At 48.6% G+C, this 25,906-nt stretch overlaps 1 protein-coding gene across 4 annotated transcripts in view; it reads right to left on the bottom strand.

The window, feature by feature from the left end:
• The window catches only part of RNF216 (ring finger protein 216), a 99,758-nt gene that overhangs the window by 20,071 nt on the left and 53,781 nt on the right, over positions 1 to 25,906 (bottom strand). For 3 of the 4 annotated variants that reach the window (XM_025204559.1, XM_025204558.1, XM_014520122.2), the window contains 2 exons: positions 4,671 to 4,768; positions 1,913 to 2,135 (listed from right to left, as the gene is read on the bottom strand). In XM_025204559.1, the coding sequence (XP_025060344.1) occupies positions 1,913 to 2,135; positions 4,671 to 4,768 (321 nt within the window). The remainder of the gene's footprint in view (positions 1 to 1,912; positions 2,136 to 4,670; positions 4,769 to 25,906) is intronic. The other variant, XR_003094149.1, reaches the window with a different exon arrangement.

Raw genomic sequence — 25,906 nt, 5'->3', positions numbered from 1 at the left:
CGCTTCTCAGCATCTGTAGCGCTAAGCTCGGCACAGTCCACCCCACAGATGCAACAACAGGCACTCTTCTCCTACAGCAAGCAGCACAGAGCCCTCCTGTGACTAGAGGACACAGAGGCATTGGACGGCAAAGGGAAAATAAAAAGAGGACTATAAAAGGGATTAAGAGAGACAGTGGCCAAGCTAAGACAGGGAACGAGGGGGGGCGGTCCTCCTAGAGACAGGAGAAGCAGCCCCGGAGGTAGTTCTTGATGCCTCTCGTTTCTGCTCCTCCTCAGAGCACACATGATTTACTCACCCTCATCTCTCATTTCCAATCTGGGGTTACTCCCTTTGTATTGATCGTTGCTTCCCAACCCGCTGGCCAGGCAAGGACAGGCGCTATGTCTGCTGCCCCAACACCTTTCCCCTCTTCTCTTGAAATGTCAGCCATGGCCGCACCAAAAGCAGCTCAACTATTTCACGCTGAAAAACCTATTTGGTTTGCGCTCTTCATGACACCCTCTGCACTGTGGGCAGAGAGATTCACCTAGTTTCAACCCCTCGGCTCGCCAACACTTCATCGTGCAAAAGAAAGCAACCCTCAGCTGACAGTGGGAAATTTTGCTTTGCCACCACATTGGTTAATTAAGCCTCTGAAGCGGGACAGATGACAGGCTAGTCTTTGTGTTGTTTGAAGTACAGTCTGGGCGTTCTGAATAGCCTTGTGTTCTGCCGGGGCCTGAACAAATGTCGTGGCTGCAGACAATCAGTGGCCTGGTGGGAACAGAGGAAGCTCTGCTGTTCCTGAACGGAGAATCGTGTCCCAGTGGGAAATGGAACAAGTGGAATTAGACCGAATGGATACTCCGTAAACGGGCATCAGAAGTATCCTGGCTGTGGGAAGAGGAAGAGGTGCGGTTATCTCGCTGTCTAGCTTTGTTCTGAGCCAGTGCTGGGGGAATTCAGGAAAAAGAAAACACAAGTGAAAGCCAGTGATTAACTCGCTGGGTTCAGAGCCCTTTGGAGAGTGGGAATGGGCAGACCAGTGCAGCCATCACCTAAAGGCAGCTCTTCCAGAGGACAGAAAGCACAGAGATGTGTGCATTCCCTGGATAAAGGAGGCAATGACGCTCTGCTACCCAAGCGTACGCCTGCTGTTGTTGCTCCTCCTCCAAGGATGAAGACTGGGCAGATTACCCTCAAGCAGGGAGAACAGGCTGGCACCTTCCTGTGCAGCATCTTTGTGGCTTCAGGAGGCTCCCACCTCCCTTACTCTGCCCTTCCCATCAATTTCTGACACTGTAAAAGGGACTCAGCGTCTAGCCATGCCCTACTTATCACCACTTTCCTCTCTCAGTCAGGCTACACATCAATTCTTTCTGTGCCAACAGCACCATAATGCACATAACGGAGACCCCAGGCATTTGGGTTCCAGGTGTGTTGTAGCATCTATTGCCCATTGCCACTGAGGCATGAGGTGTAAACTATTTCTCCCAACAAAAAAAAAAGGAGACAGACCCCAAAGTGGAACAAAGCCCAGGAAACCCAACTCCCACCTCCCTACCTCAACTCCCCCTTGCACTCCCCATGATTTCCTGCTCCGTGCCCCTTCCACCATGATGCAGATCGCAGCTCTTGGCTATCCCAAATAGAGGCCCTGTAGATGCCTGGTATTGTTTTCCAAAGCTCCCCAGGCTCCGTCAGCCTTTCCTTCGATAAGGAAGGTGCTGTAGGTGGCTCCCAGTCCCATGTGGCTGGCCCCGCTGAAGAGTTGTGTAGCCTTCATGCAGCCCCCGTGTCGCTCTGAACAGAGTGTGTAGAGGGGAGCAGCCAGTGCAGTGCTGCTACAGGGCAGCTACTCTGACATTTTCATGCTTAACAGTGATAGAAACTGGGGTTTCACGGCCCCTCCGAAGGCTTCTCCACTTACCGTGGGGTCCGTCCAGAGAGAGCATTTTGCACAGTCCTGGCAGGGGGCCCCCGGCGAACGTGGGTGCTGGCAGAAGTGGTCATACCCATTGATGGCAGCTCGGCAGAGGTAGCACATTTGAGCGCCGCAGCGGCAGGACATGCGGTTGCAGCCCTCGGATTTGATGAGGCCAGTCCCACACTTGTGGCACTTCCTAATGCGCGCTGCTGTCATCTTCTCTTCTCTGCAGCACGAGAGGACAAGAGAAGCAGACACTAGCGTGGGTATGTTTGCACTTGCCAATTCTCAGCACGAGCTGTGCTCTCACTGCCACCATGACAGCACTTTAACCTTCCTTCCCCTGATGTCCCCTCCCCCTCCCCAGTTTCTTCCTACTTTATCCCAAAGCCCAGTGTTGTTCCAAGGAGGTCTGGGCTGAGCTCCATCTGGAGCCAACCCATGATGAGTTGCAAACAAATTAAGTGAAAGAAAGTTAATCACCGGTTGCATTCTACAGACTCAAGTGTGGTTTCCAAGTGAGACCAAACGTAGCACAGCTGAGCTGTGGCTTAGAAAGAATTTCAACCCGAAATCGGAAGGGCCAAAGGGCACAGAGATTCTTGACTCTGCTGCAAAGAAATATAGTCCGGGAGCTAAAGGTTTAGGAAAAGCAAACTGCTAATTGTCACTTGCTAGCTCCTGTTCTTAGGTCTGGCTGTTGCGGTGGTTACTGAGCTGCTGTGAATGTTTCTCAACTCTCCTAGACCTGACAGGGAACTTTGCTTTTTTATTTGCAGGTAATTAAAGAATAATCAAGCCTTTGCCATGAAGGCCAGGCTTCCTGCTCCTCTTACGCCTCTCCCCAAATCCCACACAGACTCTTCAGATATTACTATTTTATGCCCGAAGGTGTACACACACAGGCTTTATGAGAGCACAGAAAGCAAACAGGAACCCAGGACATTTCCCGGCAGTGTTTGGTTATAACCATGACAATTGTCTCAAAGGGAAGCAATAATGCTTCCCCCTTGAGATGGTTTGGTGATGCTAGGTATAATTGTAAAGGCAGAACCCGGTGGAAGGGCTCTGCTAGTAATTATACTATCATGGAGTGGGAATCAGAGGGAAGCCTCTTGGTAATTAGTCACCAGGAGGAATGAGACAATTAGTTCCAATTCTGAGGGCCTGATTACAGAGCTCTAAAACAAGTGAAATGTTTAAATTGGAAAGAACAGAACTTAATGGAGTCCAAACTGATGGAGCAGGCTGACGAACCTTCACAACAGCACAGTGGCGCGTGGCGCTGCGGTCAGAGGAGCAGAATCTGTTCTCTTTGATGGCTCGACTGAATGGAACGACCTGGGCTCTCCGCCTCTAGCAACCTGCTAGTGGATTTGCAGCGTGTGGACACAAGTTTGGGGCTCCGTGCGCTTTTTCCCAAGAGCAGATGTTGCTATGAGGTGCATCACCAGAGCGGTGTGATGGCACCAGCCCACACCAGACCTTGGCTTCTTGCTGCTCCTCCTCTGTCCACCTCACAGGACACAGCGTGTGTGTGTTAATGGGAACTCTGAGCAAGGCAGGAAGCTGGGCCTGGGCTCCAGCTGCGTTTCCCCTTCCCTATACTCAGCTTCAAAAGGAAGCATTTACTGTCTCATCTCCAGGCAGCAACCTCACCTGAACAAGCAGACCCAGAGCAGTGCTCCATTGAAAAAACCTTGCAAATCAATTCTTTCCTTCGTTAGGGCCATGACCATCCTACAGCTTTCCCTGTCCCCCTTTCCTACAGGGAAAGCAGAGGAAATATGCCACCGGATACCCAAAAAGTCAGTGTCTTGCTGAAAAGTTACGCCTTAAGGAATAGAAGGATGACCTGACTTCGACTCCCGCATCCAGAACACCTGCCTATGGAAACTCTGTATCCTGCAAGTCTCAAGCCCAGCAGACACAAGATCAGAGGGACAGCATTACCCAGCAGTGGTATACTTCAGAGAAAAGTGACCAGGTTAACAATGGCAGGCTCTCTGAATTGCAGTACGCCAGACCAGCATTTTTATAGCCTACTTCCTAACATTAGACCATGTTGGCATTTCTCCACAGTAAGAGATCAGATTTCAGAACAGATTTTATGAAACACCTAAGGTTTCAACCATCTACATTTCAAATTCAAGTCTGTTCTGGGAAAGCTTTTCTTAACATGTAACCCCTGGTCTGCAAATGCATGTAGAAGCATAAGAAATTACATGCAGATCCCTCCTCTACAGAGGGGATGAGGCGAGAAAGATTCGGGCAAGCAATACCTCAGCCATCAAGCTAACGGAGCGTGGTTTACTGCCGCAATGCAAGGTGTAAGGCGACTGAGCAGACTTCCCCCGCCTCCCTGCTCACCTCTCCGCAGTATAAACACTGCGAGCTGACTACATACAGCCTGAAAAGTCTTTCATTTCCTCTGAACAATCATGCCTGGCTGCTGTAAAATGCAAAATGGGTTAAACGTCTGTTCAGGCACAGATACTCCCAGGCTCTTGATTTACCAGTTGCTGTTGCTGAAAATCATCCAGGGAAATCCTAATCGCAGAGCCTGGTGACTGCACATTGTGTGTGTGACCAGAACGCAGCCAGACCTCATACTGGCCAAGGCCCCCATTAGTGGACAAACAAGGAATCTTTCTTTATTCCCCATAGATGATACTTGTTACTGCTTTTGGTAGCACAGGTGGTTTCGTGCCAAACCCTCAATAAGAAGACTCTGTTTTTCCAGACTTGGGAAGTTACTTACATCGATGTTCTGTATTTGATGTCATCCTTCTCGGCCAGCTGCTCACAGGTGAGGTTCATGTGCTCCTTCCAGAGTCCCTGGCACTTCCTGCAGGTTTCCTGAGGGGGACAACATAGGCATTGAAGGAAAGCGAACATACAGGATGCATCATTCAAGGGTGAGGCTAGGACTTGCAAGGGTGTTCCCCAAACTGCACAGATTCCCACTGAAAGCTCAGATCCACACCATGCTGCAGCGATTCCTAGGACCAGTGGAGCGTTGCCAACCATCATCCCCAACCAGTAACCCCAAGGAGAGGGGGGATCAGTGACAACACTGGGGTCCCTGCAAACAGGTAGTGCTAAGTGACAATGACTTGGCCAATGGGTAGGTTAATGCCAGCATGAGGCGAATGTTCAAGTGAATACAATCACATGAGAAATGAGGGGTTTCCACTGCACGGTTATGTGAGCAAACAATTTTAGACTGACCCATGGCTCAAGGCTTAAAAGGGGAGCAGACAACAGAGGGTGAGTCTGAGCAAATTTAGAAAATGAACCGGGGCAAAAATGACAACTAAGTCTTCAGCGTAACCTCACCCCCCAGCTCTGTACGTTCGCCCGTCGCTCTGGGACTGGTAAGCCAACAGTAGCACAGGAAAGCTGTCGAGACAGGGTCGGTAGGAGAATTTGACTAGAGCTATGCAAATAACTGATTTATTGGTTCACTGGCCAGGAGAAAATTGTTTAGGCTAAACTAAACATTTCCTTCCATTTTTCAGGGTTGGGTTTTTTGGGGGGGTTTTGTTGGTTTTTTTAAGTCTTTTATGATTAATTCAAATTAACACTCATTTTTTCAGAATGAAAAGTCCACATCTTCACTTCAGCTATTAAAAAAAAAATTCCCAGTCAAAACTACTTCAATGTGAATTTGTGAAATGTTTTAAGACTGCCCAAATCTATCATTTTCACAGAAAGTTTTAGCTGGGAAGTTCCAATCTAGCGCCTAGGCTTGCCACGAACAAAAGATGAGGATACAGCAGAGCAGAAAGAGTCGTCTGCTATTTGGAGTACTTCACTTTAATTTACATTACGGCTTTTCATTTTCAGATACAAAAGACACAGGGTCATAGAAAAGCAGGGCTGGAAGGGACCTCAGGAGGTCATCTTGTCCAAATCCCTGCTCAAAGCAGGATCATCTCCAACTAAACCATCCCTGCCAACTGTTTGTCTCACTTGCTTTTAAAATGCCCAAATTACCAGCTTGCTTGACATCTAGACAGTCAAGTCACTTAAGTCCTGGACATCTCCCATACTGCTCTAAAAACTCCAATGAACCACACATTTTTAATGACTTGGTTTAGTGAGCAAGAAGAACAGGTTAACATAATGTTTTAGGTGCCGAGTCTTAGTTTCCATCTGAGGGAGGGCAAAGCGAACGGTTCACTTCTCTCGATCAGCAGGCACAAAGAAAAACAGAAAGACTCATTTCCTGGCTGCCCAACCTGGGAAGTTACTGCCGTTTCGATATACAAGGTGGTGGTTGTATTTTTTAGCGTTACGCTACCACGGTCCAGCGCGACTCAAAATACAGAACCACCAGGCCCTGTGGATACTCCCATTCCCCTTCTCCCAAACAGGGGAAGAGACTTCTGGCTAGACGGACAGGATTTGGTTTTCAGGGCAAAATGTGAACTTGTTTTGAGTTTGCTGTCACTTGACCTACATATTTATTTTTTCCAGTTTGTCTTCCTGAACTGTTTCAACAACCAGCAACTCGTGGGTAAACGCTGGGAGGACACAGTTGTGGCCATTATGGGTAGCAAGGGGGTTGCTGCCAATCTCATCTAAGACACCGTTTCGGACTTTGGTGAGAAAACCTCCTGCTGCCACCTCTCCCCTGCCCTGTTCCTCCTCCTTACCTGAGGAACTCTTCCAAGGCCGAGACTCAAATTTGCTCTTCGCATCATAACTTGCATGAGTAAGGATCCAACCCAATTTCTCCAGGTACGTGGTACTACCTTCACATACCAGTAGTAAAGACTCAAAGCAAAAACCTCAGTCAAAGAGGGTTTGGTCATGCCCTTTCCACCGAAAACTGAATATTTTGATTGCTCATTGTTAGGTTAGGGACAATACTAGTGGTTTCGTAACCACTAGTTACTGCCCTATTTCATGCCAAATCATTCCATTTGCCCCTCGACATTGCTACATCCTTGTCTCGAGCAGTTTGATACCCAAGAATGTTCTGCCCAACTGGGCAGAAACTCCTTATTGCCCCAAAAAGCCTTCCCGGGGGAGACCGGCAGTCTGAATTCCCAGAAATACTCGCTTCTTCCCAACTTGGGAGAGAGTGAGCAAAGTTTGCCCCCTCCTGGTATAGGGCGCTAAGAAGCACCCGTCTCCTCTGCCATTTCCTTTGGGCCGTGGATGAACAGTTGCTTGCACATTTTGGAGATCCTTCCCAATACAGCATTTACTCCGGTCACCTGCCAACCCAGACGCAGGTAGGTAAAACCCAGCTAAAACCAAGCTCTAATGAATTCCCCCGTGGACGTTTTGTGCAGCTTTTGAAAGCCCTCCCCAACTGTTTCCATCACTATGAATCTCACCATTGTCAGTGTAAATGTCCCCACTACGACTTGATGCAACCCTTCTTGCTCTGGAGGATGCACCAGCTCTCCTTTTCTATCAGAAGCAAGCAAAGAAAACCATGCCCCTCCTAATCAGACAGTGGCACTTACACATGTGAAATTAAAAGCAGGTTAGAAAGACCCATACGTCTGTCTCGCTGCGGAAAAGCAGGAACATTTTTCTGCTGTTCTGTCCAAGCCGCAGGACTGGATCTTTTAATTTGAACCCAGTTACTTGTGCTGAACTCACTGGGCTGGCTGTTGAGGGTTTATCGTGCTTTCTATTATTATAGGTCTGCTTGTTCTGATAACAACTATTTCCACCGAGCGGGGCCTTTTGTTTAGTGTTTGCCGAGGAACTGTGCTCGCTTTACAGTATCCGGGATCTTGTCTGAGCTTGAGCAGCTTGAATTATTTATTTAACATTACAGCAGCAGCCAGACATCCAGCCCGAGAAGAGCCCACGTAGCACCGCTGCTATATAAGCAGAGAGGTAAAAGTGGGATGCCAGGAATAAAATCCAGCCTGATGCCCAAGCTGGGGCTCTGCTCACTAGGCAAGGCCACTTGGGTCATTTGCTGTTCATCCTGGAGTCTCACCTGGGGGAGTTCATCCCATCTGGCTTTCCTGAGACCAGAGTAACTTTATCTGACATTAACTCCCCCTGGTTTTTACAACTTCCATTCTCCTAAGGGCTGCAGCTCAGTAGACTTTAGCTGTGTGTCTGCACAAGGCTTTAAGCATCCCAAAGGTCACTGCTTTACTGGACAGGGATGACAAGGGACATTAAGCACCAGTCACTGGGTTACATCTGCCCACACTGGTCAGGTACTGCAGGCCTACCCCATTCAGTGCTGGGCAGGGAGCAAGAGGAGGATGTGACGGAGATGCCTTTGATCCCAGAAATAATCTCCTCGCCGAGCATCTGCTGGAGGCAGCGGCTCCTGCTTCCTCCAGGCTGACATGAAGCCACTGTGATTAATGCAAACATGCCCAGGCTCAGGCTGATCCTTTGTTCCCAGGTCAGTGATGTGGAGCCTGAACTTTCCATGCACAGCTCAGAAGTGAAGCCGGCAAATCCCTTGCCAGTTATCCTGTATCCCATTGCACTCTTTGGTGCGTTCAAATTGCAAACCGGAGGGCTTTAACATTTGTTTAAACGTCTCCTCCACGAGAACAGCAAACTGACCAAATGAGCCTTTCCCCCTCCACCAAAAACACCCCCACAAAAGTTTTGCAAGCCCCAGCTCTACACATCAAGCAGTTAACATTCAAATGCTTTCCCTGCTCAGTCTCCACCCCCTCCAGGCCAGCTGTGATCTGCTGTTTTTTCCACCCTCGGTATCTGATCAGCACGGACTTTATTATAGATTCAGCCCAGGCGCAAACTGCGTGGACGGAAATGCAGGGAGACAGAGGCAGAAGCCGCCGCCTGCCTACCCACGACATTCACCGCGTGCTCGGTCCTTCCCTCCGAATCAACTCGGCTCTTGTACTGAGCATGCCAACAAGGCAGATGGAACGGAGCAAGCAAGGGCTGGCTCTCCCACCGGCCCCATCATCAGCACCCTCTGGCTCTCGGCAGAGGCTGGAAGGGAAGCCTGCCCCTTGCCTGGGCTCCCCATGTGTCACTTAATTAAGCCCTGTTGCTGCTGCTGGGAACCCCTCCTCCATTGCCACAGAAATGCAAGCTCTGCTCTCTCCCAGCCCAGGGGCTGCCCCAGCACAGAGCTGAGCGGCCTGCGTTACACAAAGCACCGGCTGGGGGTGGGTGAAGCAGACCCCGACTGCAACGTCCTGAATGTTCTTGATGGTGCCGGGCCTCGATCAGCAAATCCCTGAAGCTTCCTGCAGGCTAAAGGCAGCCAAGCCAGACTGAGTTTTCATTTAACTGCAGCTACCCAATGTAGAGACTACACTGACTCCCCCCTGCCCACCACCACCACCACCATGATGCCACTCGAGGCCCATCTGTGCACTGCCGCACTGGTTTAACGACAGGTCGTCTTCTATACCTGCTTAATCAACCGACAAATCCGAGCTGAATTGACAGACCTCATTTTAAATGGGTACCAAAAAAAAGCATGCATAAAGTCAGACACCACTTTAGCTAACGATTCAGCATAAAAAGAGTTACATGGGTGCGACCTCTGCATAGAGCCAAGCCCTTAGACATGAACATTTGGAGCAGTGTTTAGAGTTTCCCCAACTGGGAGCTAGAAGAGAGGGTGGAAAACCCAAAATTAAATGGCAACCGGGCTGGAAAAGCATCTCAGCAGATCCGCAGGAAGAAGCACTGTCTGGAGACCTGGCATGGAGCATCTAAGCTCCTCAGCACTGAAACGGCCTCTGCCTCGCCTGGACAGCTACACCCGCCCCTTGGTCCAGATTAGCTCTGCTGGCTCCCATACAGGCAACACGTAACAGCGGCGGCAGGTTCCAGCTCTAGGCGTGCTGCATACATGCATTGTGGCAAAATGTACACAGCCCCCCGTGTACACAAAGGAGGCAATGTTCAAGAAATTGCCAGCTGGAAGGAGTTCAACTCCAGCTTCTTTTCGTCTTGCCCCTTCAAATTTGCTCTGCATTTTACCTCCGGCAGGCGGCTGGTTTCTCAGGTAATGCTGCCGCCTACCGCTGTACAGCTGCAATCGCAGCTGCTTATCATTTAAATAGGACTGGTGCTGTCACCATGTGATAACACACAAGTGCTGTGTTAAGAAGGATAAGTAGAAGGCAGGGTGGATTTGCACCTTAAATGATAAAACAAGTTGTCAGCAGCTGCGAAGCCTAGGAAGATGGACAGTTCTTGCTTTTCAGCACAGTTATGTTTGTGGCTTGTGAGCTCCTGAAGGCAGGTGGGTTGGTTTCCAAGACTATACCGGCCTTGACTAGTCTGTATACACAAGCAGCTGGGAGCAATTAAAGAGTTAAAACCCACAGGAAACAAAAAGGGGGTGAATTCCATAAGGGACAATAGAGCTGGCTGTAACTCTTATTGCAACCCACATAAAACAATGCACCAAAACATGCGATTTTCACTACAAAGTTCTCCCCTCCACCCAGAGTATTCTTCTATCAAATAAAGTCTTGCCATTTTTCCTCTCTCCCCCCTCAGTGAAAGGACAGAACGTGTCTAGGAGGGAGATATTCTCCTCTGCTCAGCCACATTGTCATTTTTCCTTTGGCTCCTCCATCTTTCTGAGCAACCTTGGAAATCAGAACCAGACTTCACTTTGCTCCTCAACTCTTAGAGAAGGTCTGGAAAAATGTTTGACTGGCAAAAGGAAAAACAACATTAAAAAAAAAAAAAAAAATGAGTAGCACCCATCCCTGGAAGCCCCGGGTTTTACTGAATTGGAGGCTAAGAGAGGGTCACGAGGGGTCTCTGCCATCTCACCCCCTGCAAAAAATCCCTGTTGTCTTTTTTATGAAGTTCAATATTTAAATAGTAAGAGGCCCGTGTGGCCCCCTCCTTCCCACACAATGAAGTTAAACCAACCCATCTCCTCAAGAAGTTGTACGGGGGAAATTTAATCCCTTCTTTCCAGAAGTGACTGAAGAACATCCCAAGAGTCCAGCCCAGGGGATATGGGAACCGGACCCAATGCATGGCCCATTAGCCGTTACAGAAAGATCAAACCTTCCAGCAGTTGTAATTCAAGTGCTGTAGTTAATTCCAGCCTCACATGATCAAAGTTTCTGAGTAGCCCGATGGACTTTTCTGCAGTAAGCTGCACTATTATTATGAATAGATTGTGCAGAAACTCAAACAATTATTTTTTCCAGGTGCATGCCTTAGACAGCTTAGCTGATTGTCATTTTAGCTGAAGTGGTCAAGACTCCGAGACTAAAAATGTCATTAATGCCCAGGTGAGAAAATACTGCCAGTCAACCTCGCAGACAGGCTACTGGGCAGCTGCGGAGGTGGCATTAGTATTGTTAGAGCAGCACATACTGGACTACGAAAAAGGTGTGCCCATGATTAATATGACAGAGGCAGAAGCATCTTTTGTGGACGAGACTGCTGGCTTCACCTTGCCGCCTCGGGGTCTTTTAACTTTTGTGGTGTTTTGTGCTTAATACAAGCATTCATCTCTAAGCAGGTCCCTACATTTGGATGAGGAAGACGCAAGGGATGGAAACCCAGGGCTGCTGGCACGGAGACGGCACACGACACGGGCCCAAGAAGCCCTGCATCAGGGTCTGTATCCTCTTACCAAAGCACCATGTCCCTTAGCTCTAGGGTCAGCCCCACGCCTTTGAGCAGCTCAGCCCTGGAAAAAAACCCACGCTACATCCAATTTGCTGAGCACGTAGTTCAGTTCACACAGAGCAAGAAATTTCCCCCCACCCCACCCACCTCCGTGAACCCTCCAAAAGCCTCTATCGCATGAACCTGCTTCAACCTGCACCGCAGGCAGTCCGGAGGAAATAGTGCTGCTCGGTGAGGGTTTATATAGGCAGGTTAAATATAGCCTGTGATCTCACACTGAAGCCACCATTTACAATGAGCAAAAGAGCTCCACGTATGCGCTTTGGCAGGGCAGGAAGTGAGAAGGAGTTCAATCATTTGCTACTGGAGTTGCACATGCAGTTGTTAAACCGCAGGTCTTAGATATGCTCAAGTGATACGAAATAATAGCGCCAGTCTTCCCAGCCAAAGTAAATAATTAAATACAAGCAGCAAGTTCAAAGCACTCACTGGCTGGGCCTCCTGCAGCTGCACCAAATACGGAGGAGTGATTACCTTATTCTACTTAACAGAGAATGCCTCTGAAGGGTATCTGCTTAATGCTGGTACACGGTATCTGCTGACGGCCTTGGTACGGGCCTTTATATTTCCAACAGCCTGAACTGCAAGCCGGCTACTGCAGGCTTAGCCAAGGAGAAGCGGAAATGGAAGAGGGGAAGGAGAGTGAAATCAGGACTGAGGTCACCCTGACCAGGCCCTGAGCCTGCACCGTGTAGGCTTCAAGCATCCCCAGTGTTTCACCTTAGCTGATGGGCTGCTCTCAAAAGCCAGATTTGTCTGGTCCTGATGGGTGGTCCTGTCCGGGCTGCATTGCAACGCAGGATGTTGTGTAACAAATGACGCATCCTCCCTTCAAAAGCCTGCTCTGGGCTCCTACCATAGACTGTAAATTATAGTTACCAACTTGAACTGCTCTTGCTCCTTTCTGTGGCTCCGCGCCCCCACGCCTTTACAAGAACGCAGGCAACAACGTCCGGTTACTGAAAGCAAAAGGGATGGGGGAAGAGCCTGTTCCTCTGCTTCCGAACACTTTGCAGACTTCCTTTTGCCATTTCCCCAGCGTGAGCGGGTCCTTCCACGCACCACAGAGAGAGCTTTACAAAATAGGATGACTGTAAAAGCCACAAGATTTGCAAGGAGAGGCTGGTTCGTGTAACACCACTTGGGAAAGCTTTTATCCATTTCTGGCAGCAAACTAAATTTCAGACCCTTTTTAAATCATCCCTGACAACTTGGATGGTGGCTCTCCCAAAGCTGGGAGACTTACGGGTTGAAAAGGGCTCCGAACGGAGAGTCAAAAGCCCATCTTCCCCGCTGACAGCTCAGACACGGGCCGGCTCCAAACACCAGAATTTTGCTGACGTAGCAACGTTTGTCACGGGCGAGAAGAGCTGTGAGCCCTGACAGACACAGCTGTGCTGGCAAAGGCTCCTTGTGTGGACACAAAGCTGTACTCCTGCCAGTACAGTTTCATTTGCTTGGGGACAGGAGGAGGGAGAAGCCAGAACGAGCTCTCTGAGCTGAAGCAGTTTTACTGCTATAGCATCATCTGTACGAGGACTGATGTGCTGTGACGGCCTAGCAACAGGGCTCCCCCAGCAAAGTGCTGACGTGCAGAAATAGCCAGAGCCAGGAGCAGCTGGTGAAACCAAAGACAGGAAATAAGAAGGAAAGCAATATGAAGACTGTCCGCAGCGCTCCCAAAGTCCCCAAGGCCAGAGCCCCACCTCTCTTGTCGACATGCAAGGTGAACTGCACATCTCGCTACGTCTGAGGGCTCATCCTGCCGGGCGTCCTTCAAAGGGAACTTTGGACCAGCTCCGCAAGGCACTGAGCCCCAGCTCGATAGCACAAGAGGCACATCCGATTAATTATTGATGGAGCTACCGCTGCAATATTGATGGCAGTTTTCAAATGGAGAACGGCTCTGTGAACCACGAACTGCAAACTTGCGCATTCATCAGGAGGTGAAGGGTCACATGCTACTCATTTATGAATAAGGCCTGGTTATAAAAGGCTTACTGGCAGAGCTAAAACCAAGGCCGTGCGCTAAGTGCCCGAGCAGACTTCCCTGGATGCAAGTGGTGCTGCCCTAGAAAGAGTAAATGGAGCCCAAACTGCTGAGGGGAGGAGTGTGATGAAGGGCAGTTCATGCTCTCGGCTCCAACCCGTGGGCACGCACCGGCTGTCCTTCCACGGCACATAGCCCCGGTCTCTTTGCTAGCACGTCGGGGCTCGTGACCAAACAGCATTTCCAAAAATGGAGGGTGTGGAAAGCAGAAACAGCGAGTGCAAATGCAGATCTTTCCACTTTTAGGACCCGGCAGCCCTCCATGCTGGTGCTGCAGCTTTGACCGGAGATAAAAGGCTCTTCAGGATGAACTGAAGCAGGCAGGCAGCATAGGGAGCAGCCTCGGGGGGAGATGCAAGGAAAGGAGGACAGGGTAGGAAGCAATCCCGGGGCTCAGGTACAGCCTCAGGGAGGAGATCTCTCTTTGTACCCTGTGCCATCTTTGGCCCTTGTCAGTGCATGCTCATGCCGCTGCTCTGAGTGAAGAAGTCCCCGCTGAATGGGTTCTGGTATTTTCCAGCCAGTGATGTCTCGGGTACAAACTCATTTAACCACAAAGTGATACAGAAAGTCATCCTTATCTCCCAGGCAAGGTACACCACAGAGCTTACAACTGTAGGACTTTCCTCCCAGCTTGAATCTATTATTAAGCTCCCGAGGGTGCGTAATCCTCGGGTACATTTTCAATGCAGAAGTAACCCACGCTCTTGCTTTGGCTTGGGCATGTTACCAGCTCACTTTGCCACAGGGACACAGGCTAAACCCCTTGAGTGCCAATAGCTCATCAATACCTCCCTACAGCTCTCTCCCCCGTCCTGTGCTTAGGACAGAAAGGAAAATATCTCCCCAAAATGGCAGGGGAAGGAATCATGGGGCAGCTCAGTTTCCAGCAACACTGGGAGCCAGGGGTATCAGGGTTATGCTCTCAGACATGCATGCGGAGGAGGACACGACGACAAGGCACAGTGCAGCCACTCACACCCTGCCTACAACCTTATCCCAGAGTCAACTGCTTGTGTTAACTCCGCCGTGAAACACACAGCAATGCTGCCAGCGAGCAGGATGGCACCCTGCCCAATATAGCCTCATCTGGTCCCAAATTTGCTGGAAGCAGCTCCAATCAGCTTAAATTCACACCTCTCCTTGTTGCAGAGCAAGTCTGCATGGAGCGGAGCAGATCTGGAATGAAGCATCCTGCTTTAATGTAACACCGATCAAGTCAGCTAAATCAAAGCCGGGCATTTTGCAGCCCTGACAAGTGGGAATTACGCTGTAACGCAGTTCCTTCCACTCCAGCCTGTGTGTGGACTAATCCTAACAGAGAGAAAGGAAAGACTAGGCCTGAATCAGGCTTCTTCCCACCTTAGTGCAGCCTCAGCAGGGATATGAAGGGGGCATCATTGAGATACAAGTCAGAAGGGGAGAGAAAGTTGCTTGGCTTTTACTGAATTATGCAATCCAGAGAAAAGCAGTTCCCTTCTGGTTGCAACACACCACTGCTCAAAAGAGACTTCCCCACCTCTTCTTGCTGAGCATGGCACCAAACAACTTGAAATAACACTCATTACCAGATCATTCCCATGGCATGATGGGGCAAAGGAGCGCTTCCTGTACTAGTCTTCTTCCATTTGCCTTAGAAAAAAAAACAACCAACAAACCAAAAAAACAAAAACCCCAGAACACCTTGTTTCAGGAAAATTATTTGAGAAATAGCAGAACATTTCTGCTCTTACCCAATGCCAATGGTGAAGCAAACCAGAATGCTGGAGGCAGGACCACTTCTTTTTAAATCTGATTCAGTTCAGAGCGAAGAGCTCTGGCTCAGACAGCACAAGAGATATGAAGATCTTTGCCGTCTCTGCAAACAGATAGCCAGCACCTTCTAGACGGCCCACCGAGACAACGCCAGAGATGAGGCAGAGCTTGGTGACTGCTGGGACACTTACCACTGCCGAACTAGGACTGTGCCCAACTTATTTTGCACTCCTGCTACACAGCAACCACGTTCTCGTCCAAGTCCTGCTAGGCCTTGTCTACTCTTCTTGTGTCAACCATATGCCAACCCTGTATCCCCTTTATGTTGAGCAACAGTAGACAGACAGACCCTGTCCCCTCTCCCTCCTGCCACACGCACTCCTTAGTCCAATCCAGTTGGGCATTAAATGCATTCTCCCAGAACCCAGGTACATCTGCATGTCCAGTCAACTTGACCTTTACGAGTCACTAGTGGTCTTTGGCTTGAAGACTGGTTTCAATTCCCAGGCTGCAGGGAGCTGCTTCCCTGGAAGAGCCTGTTTAGATACATGTACCTGATTTCCAGGTACAGGAACAAAGTCCCTGTTCACATTACAATATCCTTGAGGCTTTCACTGCTTGCCCAGCACCTGCTGCGAGAGCCCTGTGCACTATTGGTGCTGATCATGCATTAGTATTTCTTTCCTCAAACACCCGCTGCTGCTTGTGTAAGCTGAGCTTGCTGTGAGAGTGCCAACACAGCACAAAGGTGCTAATGCAGCTCGTGGTAGCGTATCTTTCCTAGCTCAATTAGCTAACACAGGAAGACACACCCGCATGGCTTTAGCATGTTCTAGAGACCAGAGTGCGTGCCCAGGGACCCCAGGTTTGTACCGTGGTTGCCAGCCCTTGCTGCCATACCTGCCCTGCTACTGCAGCCTAAGCTAGCTAGAACAAGACAGCACGTGCTACAATCGCATCCTTGGATCAGCACCCAGATACGTGCTCCTGGGCAGGCAGATGCATAGTGCAAAATATCTGTTGTTCTTGAGATTCAGGAACACGTCTCCTGGAAAGGCGCATCGCAGTCCATCCATAGAAATGCTCCTTAGGCTTTTCTGAATGTTTCTCAACCCCGTTGGCAAGCATCAGGTGTAATGCTACTATTTAGATGTTGCTCTGGTTCTCCTCCCCCCACCCATTATGGTCCAGCTTATATACCGTTTCCAATTCGAGTGAGGTTCCCAGAGGTCTTTATAACACACACAGTGCTCACGGACCAAGATTTAAAGGGAATGGGGAAAACCAGACTGCAGGGCTGCAGGCAGTCAGTCATTAAATCACTGCTAAAGAACAGGCGGTTGCTATAGTACACGATATGCTCCTTTACCCCTTGGGCTAGGAAACTCCTATCGATTATTTATCAGCCACATTGCATTGTCAGGGGGGGCTGAAAGACAGCTCTGCGCCCATTCTGTAGTCACAAGCAAAGGAATAAGAAGCTGGTCAAACGGTCTTTCTCTTATTAGACAAGCCTGAGAGATTTAACTCAAAGGGCAACTGGCTGAAGAAATTTAAGCCCACGGTGCCTGACACTTATTGAGAGAGTTACACTAATTGAAATGGGGCATCGTCCTATTGAACGGCCTGCTTGTTCCAGTGGCACAAGCGCTCAGCTGGTTTGATTGCTCTAGGCCTGAACAGTGTTGCAACTGCTTTGCTGGGAAGGGAAGAAAAGAGAGAGAGAGTGGATGGAGCCAATAAACGGACCTCTTTTTTTTTTTTTTGTGTCGAGGTCAGCAGCTGCGGGAGTCAAGGACAGCTCGTGATCAGTGGAGGACAGCACAGCTGCTGAGCGCTCCAAAACCGGTTAATTTTTTTTTTTTAATGCCATTAAGATTTATAAATCAATTAAATAATTAAATAAACAATAAATAAGTATAAATAACAATAAATAATGAATAATTCATTCATTAAATCATTAAGATTTATAAATAAGTGCTGAATCAGAGCTACAACCAGGAACCAGGCAACAGGTTTCACGGGGAGAAAACAAAATTGCACTTATCCCTTAAATCCTAACCATTTAAACGGTTCTGCTCAACATGCAATTTGCACTGAATCTGTGAAACGTGATCCAAAGTGCTTGGTAGCAAAGCACAAGAGACAGGGATTTCTGTTAGGAAGATACTCTTTAAAGACTGAAAATCTCAGATATATTAAGATGCTGGGTTTTAAGACAGGCAGAGGTGCCCCCTACTATTACTAACACCATCTGTCACTAATTATCCAGCTGGGCATCCACTGTTCAGAAGCCCCGGAGTAAAAGGCAGCGTTTCTGAAGAGCTGGCATGCCGACTATGCTACCTGCTAGACAAAAGGTATCCCAGAAGAACCGTACTGGCTGAGATCTCAGCCTTTTGTAGACATCCCGGATTTGGGATTATGAGTGCAATGGGCTCAAATGTATTTGCAAAGAGGGGATAGTTACATTCTTGGGCTTGTATGAATTCAGCAGCGTTAGGCTGAGAGTCATCTTTATCTACACCAATTCTAGTTTTCTTTGCATGCTTTGGAAAACATGGATGGTTAAAGTGGTAACGGCTGCTGTAAAAACAACAGGGCTCAACTAAATGAACCCAGCAATCAACACCTCTGGTCAGATGTTGCAACCCTGTTGTGAACTAGAATTGACTGTGTTGCAAAGGACACCCCCACCCAGCTCGGGCTTTGTGAGAACAAGCCCCTTCCTCCTGCCTAGTTCCACTTATGACCTATGCTTTTATTGTAAGGGGAAACTAGAGCTCCTGGCCATAAAAGGAAAAGAAGCCATCTGGCTCCATTTCTACAGCAGCGAGGGCAAGTGGTATGTCGACAACAAGGAACTTCAACTTCCTTAAAACGCAGGAAACGCCACCTACCAGCCGCCACCCTTGCTCCCGTATTCACTGGGACATTCTCCAGCTCCGTTCAAGGATGCAAATGAGGGACGGCAAAGATGTCAGACTGCGGGGAACGCAGATATCTTGTCGTGGGCCTGAAGACAGAAGGCAGCACAGTGGTGGCTATATGCTGTTGGCCTCTGGATGAGATACTCACAGCGTCACTGCCCGGAAGCGACTTGAATCTGGGTCTTGTTGGTCTGTAGGCAGCAACTCTGCTGGGGATGTAACAGTTGCCCTTTCTACCCAGCACTGATCGAGTGCTGGTCTGCACATTGGAAACGAGTCCAAATAAGCCTGAGCACTCTCCACTTGCCCTTACCCCCCTGCCTAATGGCATCCGACATTTTGGGGGCAATATCTTTTATCCCAACCATGCAGTTGAGTCAATAAAAGACAAGATTTCAAATGCCAGGCATTATTCTTCATGTCTTTAAAATGTTTCTGACTTTATCCCAACCATGCAGCTGGTCCAATAAGATATGACCCCAAAAAATCCTTAACCCTCGTATAATTCCTGGCCCATCACGGCCACATCATTAATCACTAATGCTATTGTGAGGCAGGTACACATTTCACCTGCTCTGTATCCCTTCCTTGGTTGCAGCTTGACTACACAGGGAATTATTCAGGATTCCCTGTGCACCCACATGACTTTATTCAGGAGCAGCTGTTAAAAAGTTGTTAGCAGAAGCTCAAAGACGCACAAATTAAACCAAGTGTCCTTAGATGATTAAAACTGAAAAACAGCTTCAGAGATGAAGAGGAAACTATTTACTGTTTGCATTTTACCCACTTTGAATTTTATTTTTGTTTACAGCTAACACCACTTGCCGAATGACACATCAGTGCATAGCAGCAATATTTGGGTGGAAAATACCACCTGGGAATTTACTGCAAAATTCCCTAAGTAAAAAAAACCCGGATCTTCAGTTCTGCAAAAGCTTTTTGTTCTGACAAGACTTCAATCTGGGGCTCCAAATGGAGATGACCTCTGAAAACCACAAAGCATGAGGTTTGGTTTCAGAACTCAAGTCTACCTGGTACAGAAATCTTTTACAGAGTGAAAGACAGTCCCAATCATACCTAGTACTGGATGGAGAACCAAAAATAGGGAAGTTAAACACATCTGCTATCAACTTCTGGTTGTCAGACGGCAGAATATCACCACTGGGAGATTATAACCAATGCAGAAATCTAATGGGATTTCTTAAAAAAAAAGTTTTGTTAGGCCTGTGAAATCATTCAGCCACAGGTCGGCTGCAAATGGCCCTGGAAGCTATTTGGAGTGGATGCATAAAACATTTGTCCCAGCAGAGACCGAACGTATTCACAGACTGCTCTTCGCAAAGACTGCTGGCAGTTGCCTTTGCAGGATGGTGTCAGCCCCTTCAGGCAATGCTATAAGAATAATTGGTTCCCTGCCCAATGGTACGGGAGTAAGTCTGCTCCAGATAATGCTTCTCTCTCTCCGAGGAGAGCTGCACGTGGGAAGAGAGCTTGCAATCACTCAGCTGGGAATACAAATGTCCCAGCAGAGGTGTGTCTGTCTGCTGCTTCTAGTCCCATCGCATGCAGGGTATATCTTTGCTAGTAAAATAGCTGGGCAAAAACAAATTTGACATGTCAAGTCCTAAAAGTAAGACCGCCTGCTCCAGAGAAAGCCAAAGGTGAACGTGGAAGGTCTGAGTTTGCAAACAAAGGGCTCTCACACCCATGAAAAAGCAGCTGCAGCATCTGCTTCAAACCAAATCCAGTGTTCACTTCCTAAGCAGGAGGAAGCCAGGAGCACTCACTATCACCAGTGCCCCTTCTGCATTACACTGAGGGCTCTGTCCACAGGAAACAGGATCCACTGTTGTCCCCTCCCTGCCCAGGTCTCACAATCGACTTTGAGATCTAACAGGGCTCGTTAGACAGATGGCAGTGGAGCACCATCACTCCCCATGCAGCATTCACTGCTGCTTGCTGGTCACAAACTCTGTGCGTTTCCCCATTGTCCCATTTCCGGGGGTCTTCCCCAAGTTCTGCAGAAGCCCGTTTCTTGGCCGGCACAAGCTATCACTTGGTAACACAGCAATGCAAAGCATTCGCGTGACAGCTCGATGCCCTGGTTTAGATTCTGCAGATGACTGCCCTGAGCAGCTGTGGAGACCATTATGGAAGAGCCATTTATTACAGCTATGACTATTTGACTTCCCCGGAGAGTAGAGAGGATGTGCTATATTAAAAGCCCACAAAAAATCACTTCCTGTCATTGTTGGCCTGTCTGGGACCTCCTATTTGGAAGTGCAATCTGCGGCACAAAAATGGAAAACACATACTAACCCTCATTGTGAATTCTCATTAAAGAGCTGTCAAATAGGAAAAAATAAGCTTTGCTAGCACGTGGTACAAACTCAAGAGTTAAATATAGAGCAGCTGTCCACCGCACACCAGCACAGTGGGAGATGCATTGTTCTGAGCGCGTTGTTTTAAGGCTGACCTTCAACAGCCACTAGCTCCATGTGTGTCTGACCAGCTGTGTCCATACGAATCAGGTGTTGCGTCCAAAACACACCAGATGTGTCCTCCTCTGTAATGAAACAAGCTTCCAATAGGAAGAGTAATAACCCAAGTATTTATTTCTTTAAGAGGCTTATTGCATGCTATTCCCCAGAGGCAGCAACAGCTGGACCTAGTACCTTAAACGTTTTGCCTTCAAAAAATACTGAACGTCATTACTTTGAGATGAGGGTATGAAATAAAGCATCCTGGAAGGGCTTCAACTATATGCAACCAAGAGGCGTTATTAGATGGCTTCTAGATCTCTCTAGCCCTTCCTGGCCTTTCACTCTGTGCTGGTGACAAGATGCAAGAGGATGCTTTTCCCGATGCAGTAGCATTTAACTGGGTGCGTTTAGTCTTGCTTAGCGAGCAATGCTGGGAGAAGTCACTGAGCTCCTATATACCGCTCTATATTGTGCATTTCAGTTGAACTGACGCCCATGCCCGCTACAGGGCCGGGAAGTCCGGGTGAGGGTGATCCCCTGCCCTCCTTTAATGCTGACTTTGTGAAGGAACATCTTGAGAAGCTGGATACCTTCAAGTCAGCCGGCCCTGACAATCTTCACCCCAGGGTACTCAAGGAGCTGGTGAGCATCATAGCCCAGCCTCTAGCGCGGATCTTTGAAAACTCTTGGCGCTCTGGTAAGCTAGCAGAGATCAGATTTAGACTAGACATTAGGAAGAACTTCTTCACAGTTAGAGTGGCCAAGGTCTGGAATGGGCTCCCAAGGGAGGTGGTGCTCGCCCCATTCTTGGGGGTCTTCAAGAGGAGACTGGACAGGCACCTGGCTGGGATTACATGACCCCAGGGTTGGTGACTCTCTTCTTGCCTGCCAGGGGCAGGGGGTCAGACTGGATGGCCCACTGAGGTACCTTCCGACTCTATGAATCTATTAAATTTGACAGTATTTGCAAAACACATGGGGGGCGGGGTTCATAATGACTTGTAGTTGCAGCATGGAAATGCCTGCATATGTTAGAAAATGATCACACCATGTTGGTAAAGGAAAAAAAAAAGAAATAAGTAAATTAATAGCTAGGTTACATATATAAATACTAAGCTACAGCATGTGGAAAATTTAGTAATTGATGGAGGGAAGCCCTCCTCAGTAAGATAATTGTGGACCACCCCTTCCACAACAGGACTTTAGCAGTTTCTTCACAAAGGCAAGATGGAGAATAATCTGCTTGTTTCCCTGTAGTAGGGAGTTGCCAGTATCCACTCCCAGTCCTTTGAGGGGAGAGGTGACCAGATTGAGAGGCCTAGTCAGGACTCAGGAGGAGGATATATTACTCTATCTCCACCAAACTCTAAATCAAAGAGTCGTTAGCGACCAAAATGCTGGCTTGCATCCATAGATGCTTCTCAAGGCAATCCCGGGACGTCATTCTCCCCCTGTACTCGGCCTTAGTGAGGCCGGAGCTGGAGTACTGTGTCCAGTTTTGGGCTCCACAATTCAAAAAGGATGTGGAGAAGCTTGAGAGAGTCCAGAGAAGAGCCACGTGCATGATCAGAGGTCAGGGAAGCAGACCCTACGATGACAGGCTGAGAGCCCTGGGGCTCTTTAGCCTGAAAAAGCGCAGGCTCAGGGGTGATCTGATGGCCACCTACAAGTTTATCAGGGTGACCACCAGCATCTGGGGGAACGTTTGTTCACCAGAGCGCCCCAAGGGATGACGAGGTCGAATGGTCACAAACTACTTCAAGATCATTTCAGGCTGGACATAAGGAAGAATTTCTTTACTGTCTGAGCCCCCAAGGTCTGGAACAGCCTGCCACTGGAGGTGGTTCAAGCGCCTTCATTGAACACCTTCAAGAGCAAACTGGATGCTTATCTTGCTGGGATCCTATGACCCCAGCTGACTTCCTGCCCTTTGGGCAGGGGGCTGGACTCGATGATCTTCCGAGGTCCCTTCCAGCCCTGATATCTATGAAATCTATGAAACTGGTGAGGTTTCAATTGGAAGAAGCAAACGATTTAAAACACCGAGCATGTTTAGAGCAAAAGGAGTTTCTGCAGAAGATTCACAGACCAGAGCAGATGACACCAAGCTGGAGCTAGTCCAGTGGGTAACTGTGCAGGACTCTCTCCATTTCTAAGCACTCCTACATTACAGTAATAAGTACCTGAGGACCCTCTGTATGACGTTACTACGTTTAAGAACCGGAACATTTGGGGGTGTTGGTGTTCATGTACTACAGGACTGGAAGAGCAAGGGGACGCTCAAAAGGAACTGCACTTGACACCGGCAGAGCACCCTGACTCCTAGCCAAAGCCCCTGTTCTCACGCAGACATGCACCGCTGCAGTGACATTTCCTGGTTTATGATCTCTCTCTTCCCATCATATCAGCCACTCCTACCCTGCTTGATATTTAACCCAGAAGCCATGCCGAAATCTTTTCTACTGACTACCATTGTGTGGGGGATCTGGCATTTTACACAGAGATTTTGTTCTCAAGCGTTATCAGCCCACAGCCTCAATTACTTTACTGCTGTAGCAACCCAGGCCCCCATTGTATTAGGCACCAGACTCACACTAGGAGAAATGAATGGTGCCTCACAAACTTGTCTACCACAGTAGATTTATAGCAGGACAACCCCCAACTACTGTGGGTGCATTTAAACCAGTATAAGAGTATAGCTGTAGAGCCATCATTTATTCCAGTACAGAAAGGCAAATAGCTCTGCTGGTATAAAAGGAACCCGCATTCAGATGCAGCTACTTAACTTGAAGAAAGATGCGCTTCTAATCAATATAGCTCTATCAGTACAAGCAGCACCCTCGGGACTGAACGCAAGGTAGCACTTGCGATGACGGTCTGGATAAGATTTACGGAAGAAGTGCAGGGACCAGTGGGCAGAGGAGCGAGCGCTCAGGAATGGGACTCTGGGGCCCTCTTATGGCTGTTTGCTATCTAAGTCTTACTGAGCCGCACAGCCCAAGTCTACCTCCTGCCTACGGTACGGCATCCATTAGAAGAAAATGAAGGGACACCGGCAAGATCAAACCAGAGGCAGGAGCGGGCTGCTTTGAAACTTCAGCTGGCCAAGCCCATCCTTCAACCATGGCAACTGGGAAGAATCCCAGAAAGAAATGCACCGAGGCAGTGGCTTGCAAGCTTTTTGCATTTGAGGACTCAAAAAAAAAATTGGAATGGAAGTACAAACTCCTTTGAATTGTAAGTGTGGGTATTCACATACTTCTGATTGGTCCAAGTCATCTTTCCCAGACATCTTGGACAAAGTCCGTGGACCACAGGTTGAAAACCAATGCTCTAGGGTGATGTCTCCTCTGCACTGGCACAGGGTAGGGGCAGTGGATTAAAGGCCTTCATGAACTATACCGCACCCATATTAGTCAGGAAAAACAACATGGACACAGCTCTCATGGTCAGCCCCCATGCAGGGCCATGCAGAAAGTCAGATTTTGTCCAAACCTCTGTCCTCCCCAGATCTGGGAAGGTTTGGAGTACAGCGCCACATGCTTAGATCTTGAATGGCTCAAACCTCCCACCCAGAGCACCAGTAAAGCCAACTAAACCTGAAGGAAGGGCCCCTTCATTGTGGTGGAGAGGCAGGCGCTTTTGCAGCCAGACACGTGTGACTTCTATAGGGGTGTGGAAGGAAGAGTCCAGGGAGACGCTTCCAAAGGCAGAAGGACCACATTGTGCCTTTATTTCCCAGACCCAAAGAACTGGTTTTCATGACCCTGTTGCAAAGCTTTGCTGCCTGCTGCCAGCACCTATTCCAACTGCATTTGTTCCCAGCTCTGCAGTGGATTCAGAAGCCAGGAAGAAGGGGTTGAGAAGGCCTGTGCCTTGCTGTCCCCCTTATAGAAAAGGAACAAATGACTTAACTCACCTTATGAGCCTGAGCAAGCCACTAACTCATATGAAGTGCTTAAACAATGCTTTAAGATCAAAGCACAGACCAACAAAACTGGCCTCAGCCAGGCATGGGTCTTCCTTTCCTTCTCCCAATTCCAACCCCAGAGATGGGTATTGCTAATTCACTTCAACATCCACTGCACCACACACTGGACCCTCAATTTTGCAGTGCGATTCAGTGACCCAAGTGCTTCACTTGTATCTGCTTGCAAGTGCAAAGGGAGAGGAGCCATTCTGTTTCTTCTCTTCAAAATCTGGACTTACTGCACCTGAATCCTAATCAGTCCCAGAATAACCCTACTTGCAGCCCACCACACCCAGGAACAGGCTCACTTGCCTTCCACTGTCACATCTTCGCTCCTACCATCCCTAAGAACCATCAGCTCTGTCCTCAGTCAACTCCAGCTCTTCACAAAAGACTCCCACACTTTCAGCTGGAGTCTCTAAATCAAGCTACTCTCCCAGTAATTAAAATATTGGACACCTACAATGCAGGGCTCCTCTGCTGCTTCTGGCCTTCCCAGACATGCAGAAGAGCCTCCTGGATCTTGCTTATCTTCCTGCAGACAGGCCCTCTCTCTTCCCCCTCTACACCCTTGCTAGTTAACTACTAGCAGCACAGACACTATGTTTGTTCCCAGCTTCTTCCCTGCATTTGTTCTCTCAACCCTCAGAGGACACAACCCCAGTGAAGTTCTGATCTGTTCCAGCCTCCCACCTTTGCTTCTGCTGCAAGAGCAGAAACTCTGCTCCTCATCCCATGTGGACTCGAAGCAATGCCCCCAGCACCACTCAGCCTAGGGGATTTCTGACTTGGACAAGCAGAGTTTTCTTACCTGGCTTCAGTAGCTCACCTCCCTATTTTACTCACTGGGTTTAATACAGGATTTGGATGGAGAATGATGTGTATCTGCTTCCACTTTTTGTTAATCTCAGTAGAAAGTATCTACTGGCATTACTGCAGTGTAGGTCAACAGGTTGTGCATGCAATGGCATGTGATGCTGGGGGAGTTTCTGGAAAAGCACGGTGGTATTTTGTTGTGTTTTATTAATGTGACTTCCTCAGCACATAGCTATGTTCCACGTGGATTAGTGCAATGAGGCAGTAAAGCATGGAGGCGGGAAATGGGACGTTGCCCCAGCTTGCTGCAGTACCAGCCATTTGTAATACACAGACACACGTGGA

Source organism: Alligator sinensis, unplaced genomic scaffold (assembly GCF_000455745.1).
Source record: "Alligator sinensis unplaced genomic scaffold, ASM45574v1 scaffold402_1, whole genome shotgun sequence".
Lineage (NCBI taxonomy): Eukaryota > Metazoa > Chordata > Crocodylia > Alligatoridae > Alligator > Alligator sinensis.
The sequence above is the reverse complement of the archived record's forward strand: the minus strand, read 5'-3'. Positions and strand labels throughout refer to the sequence as shown.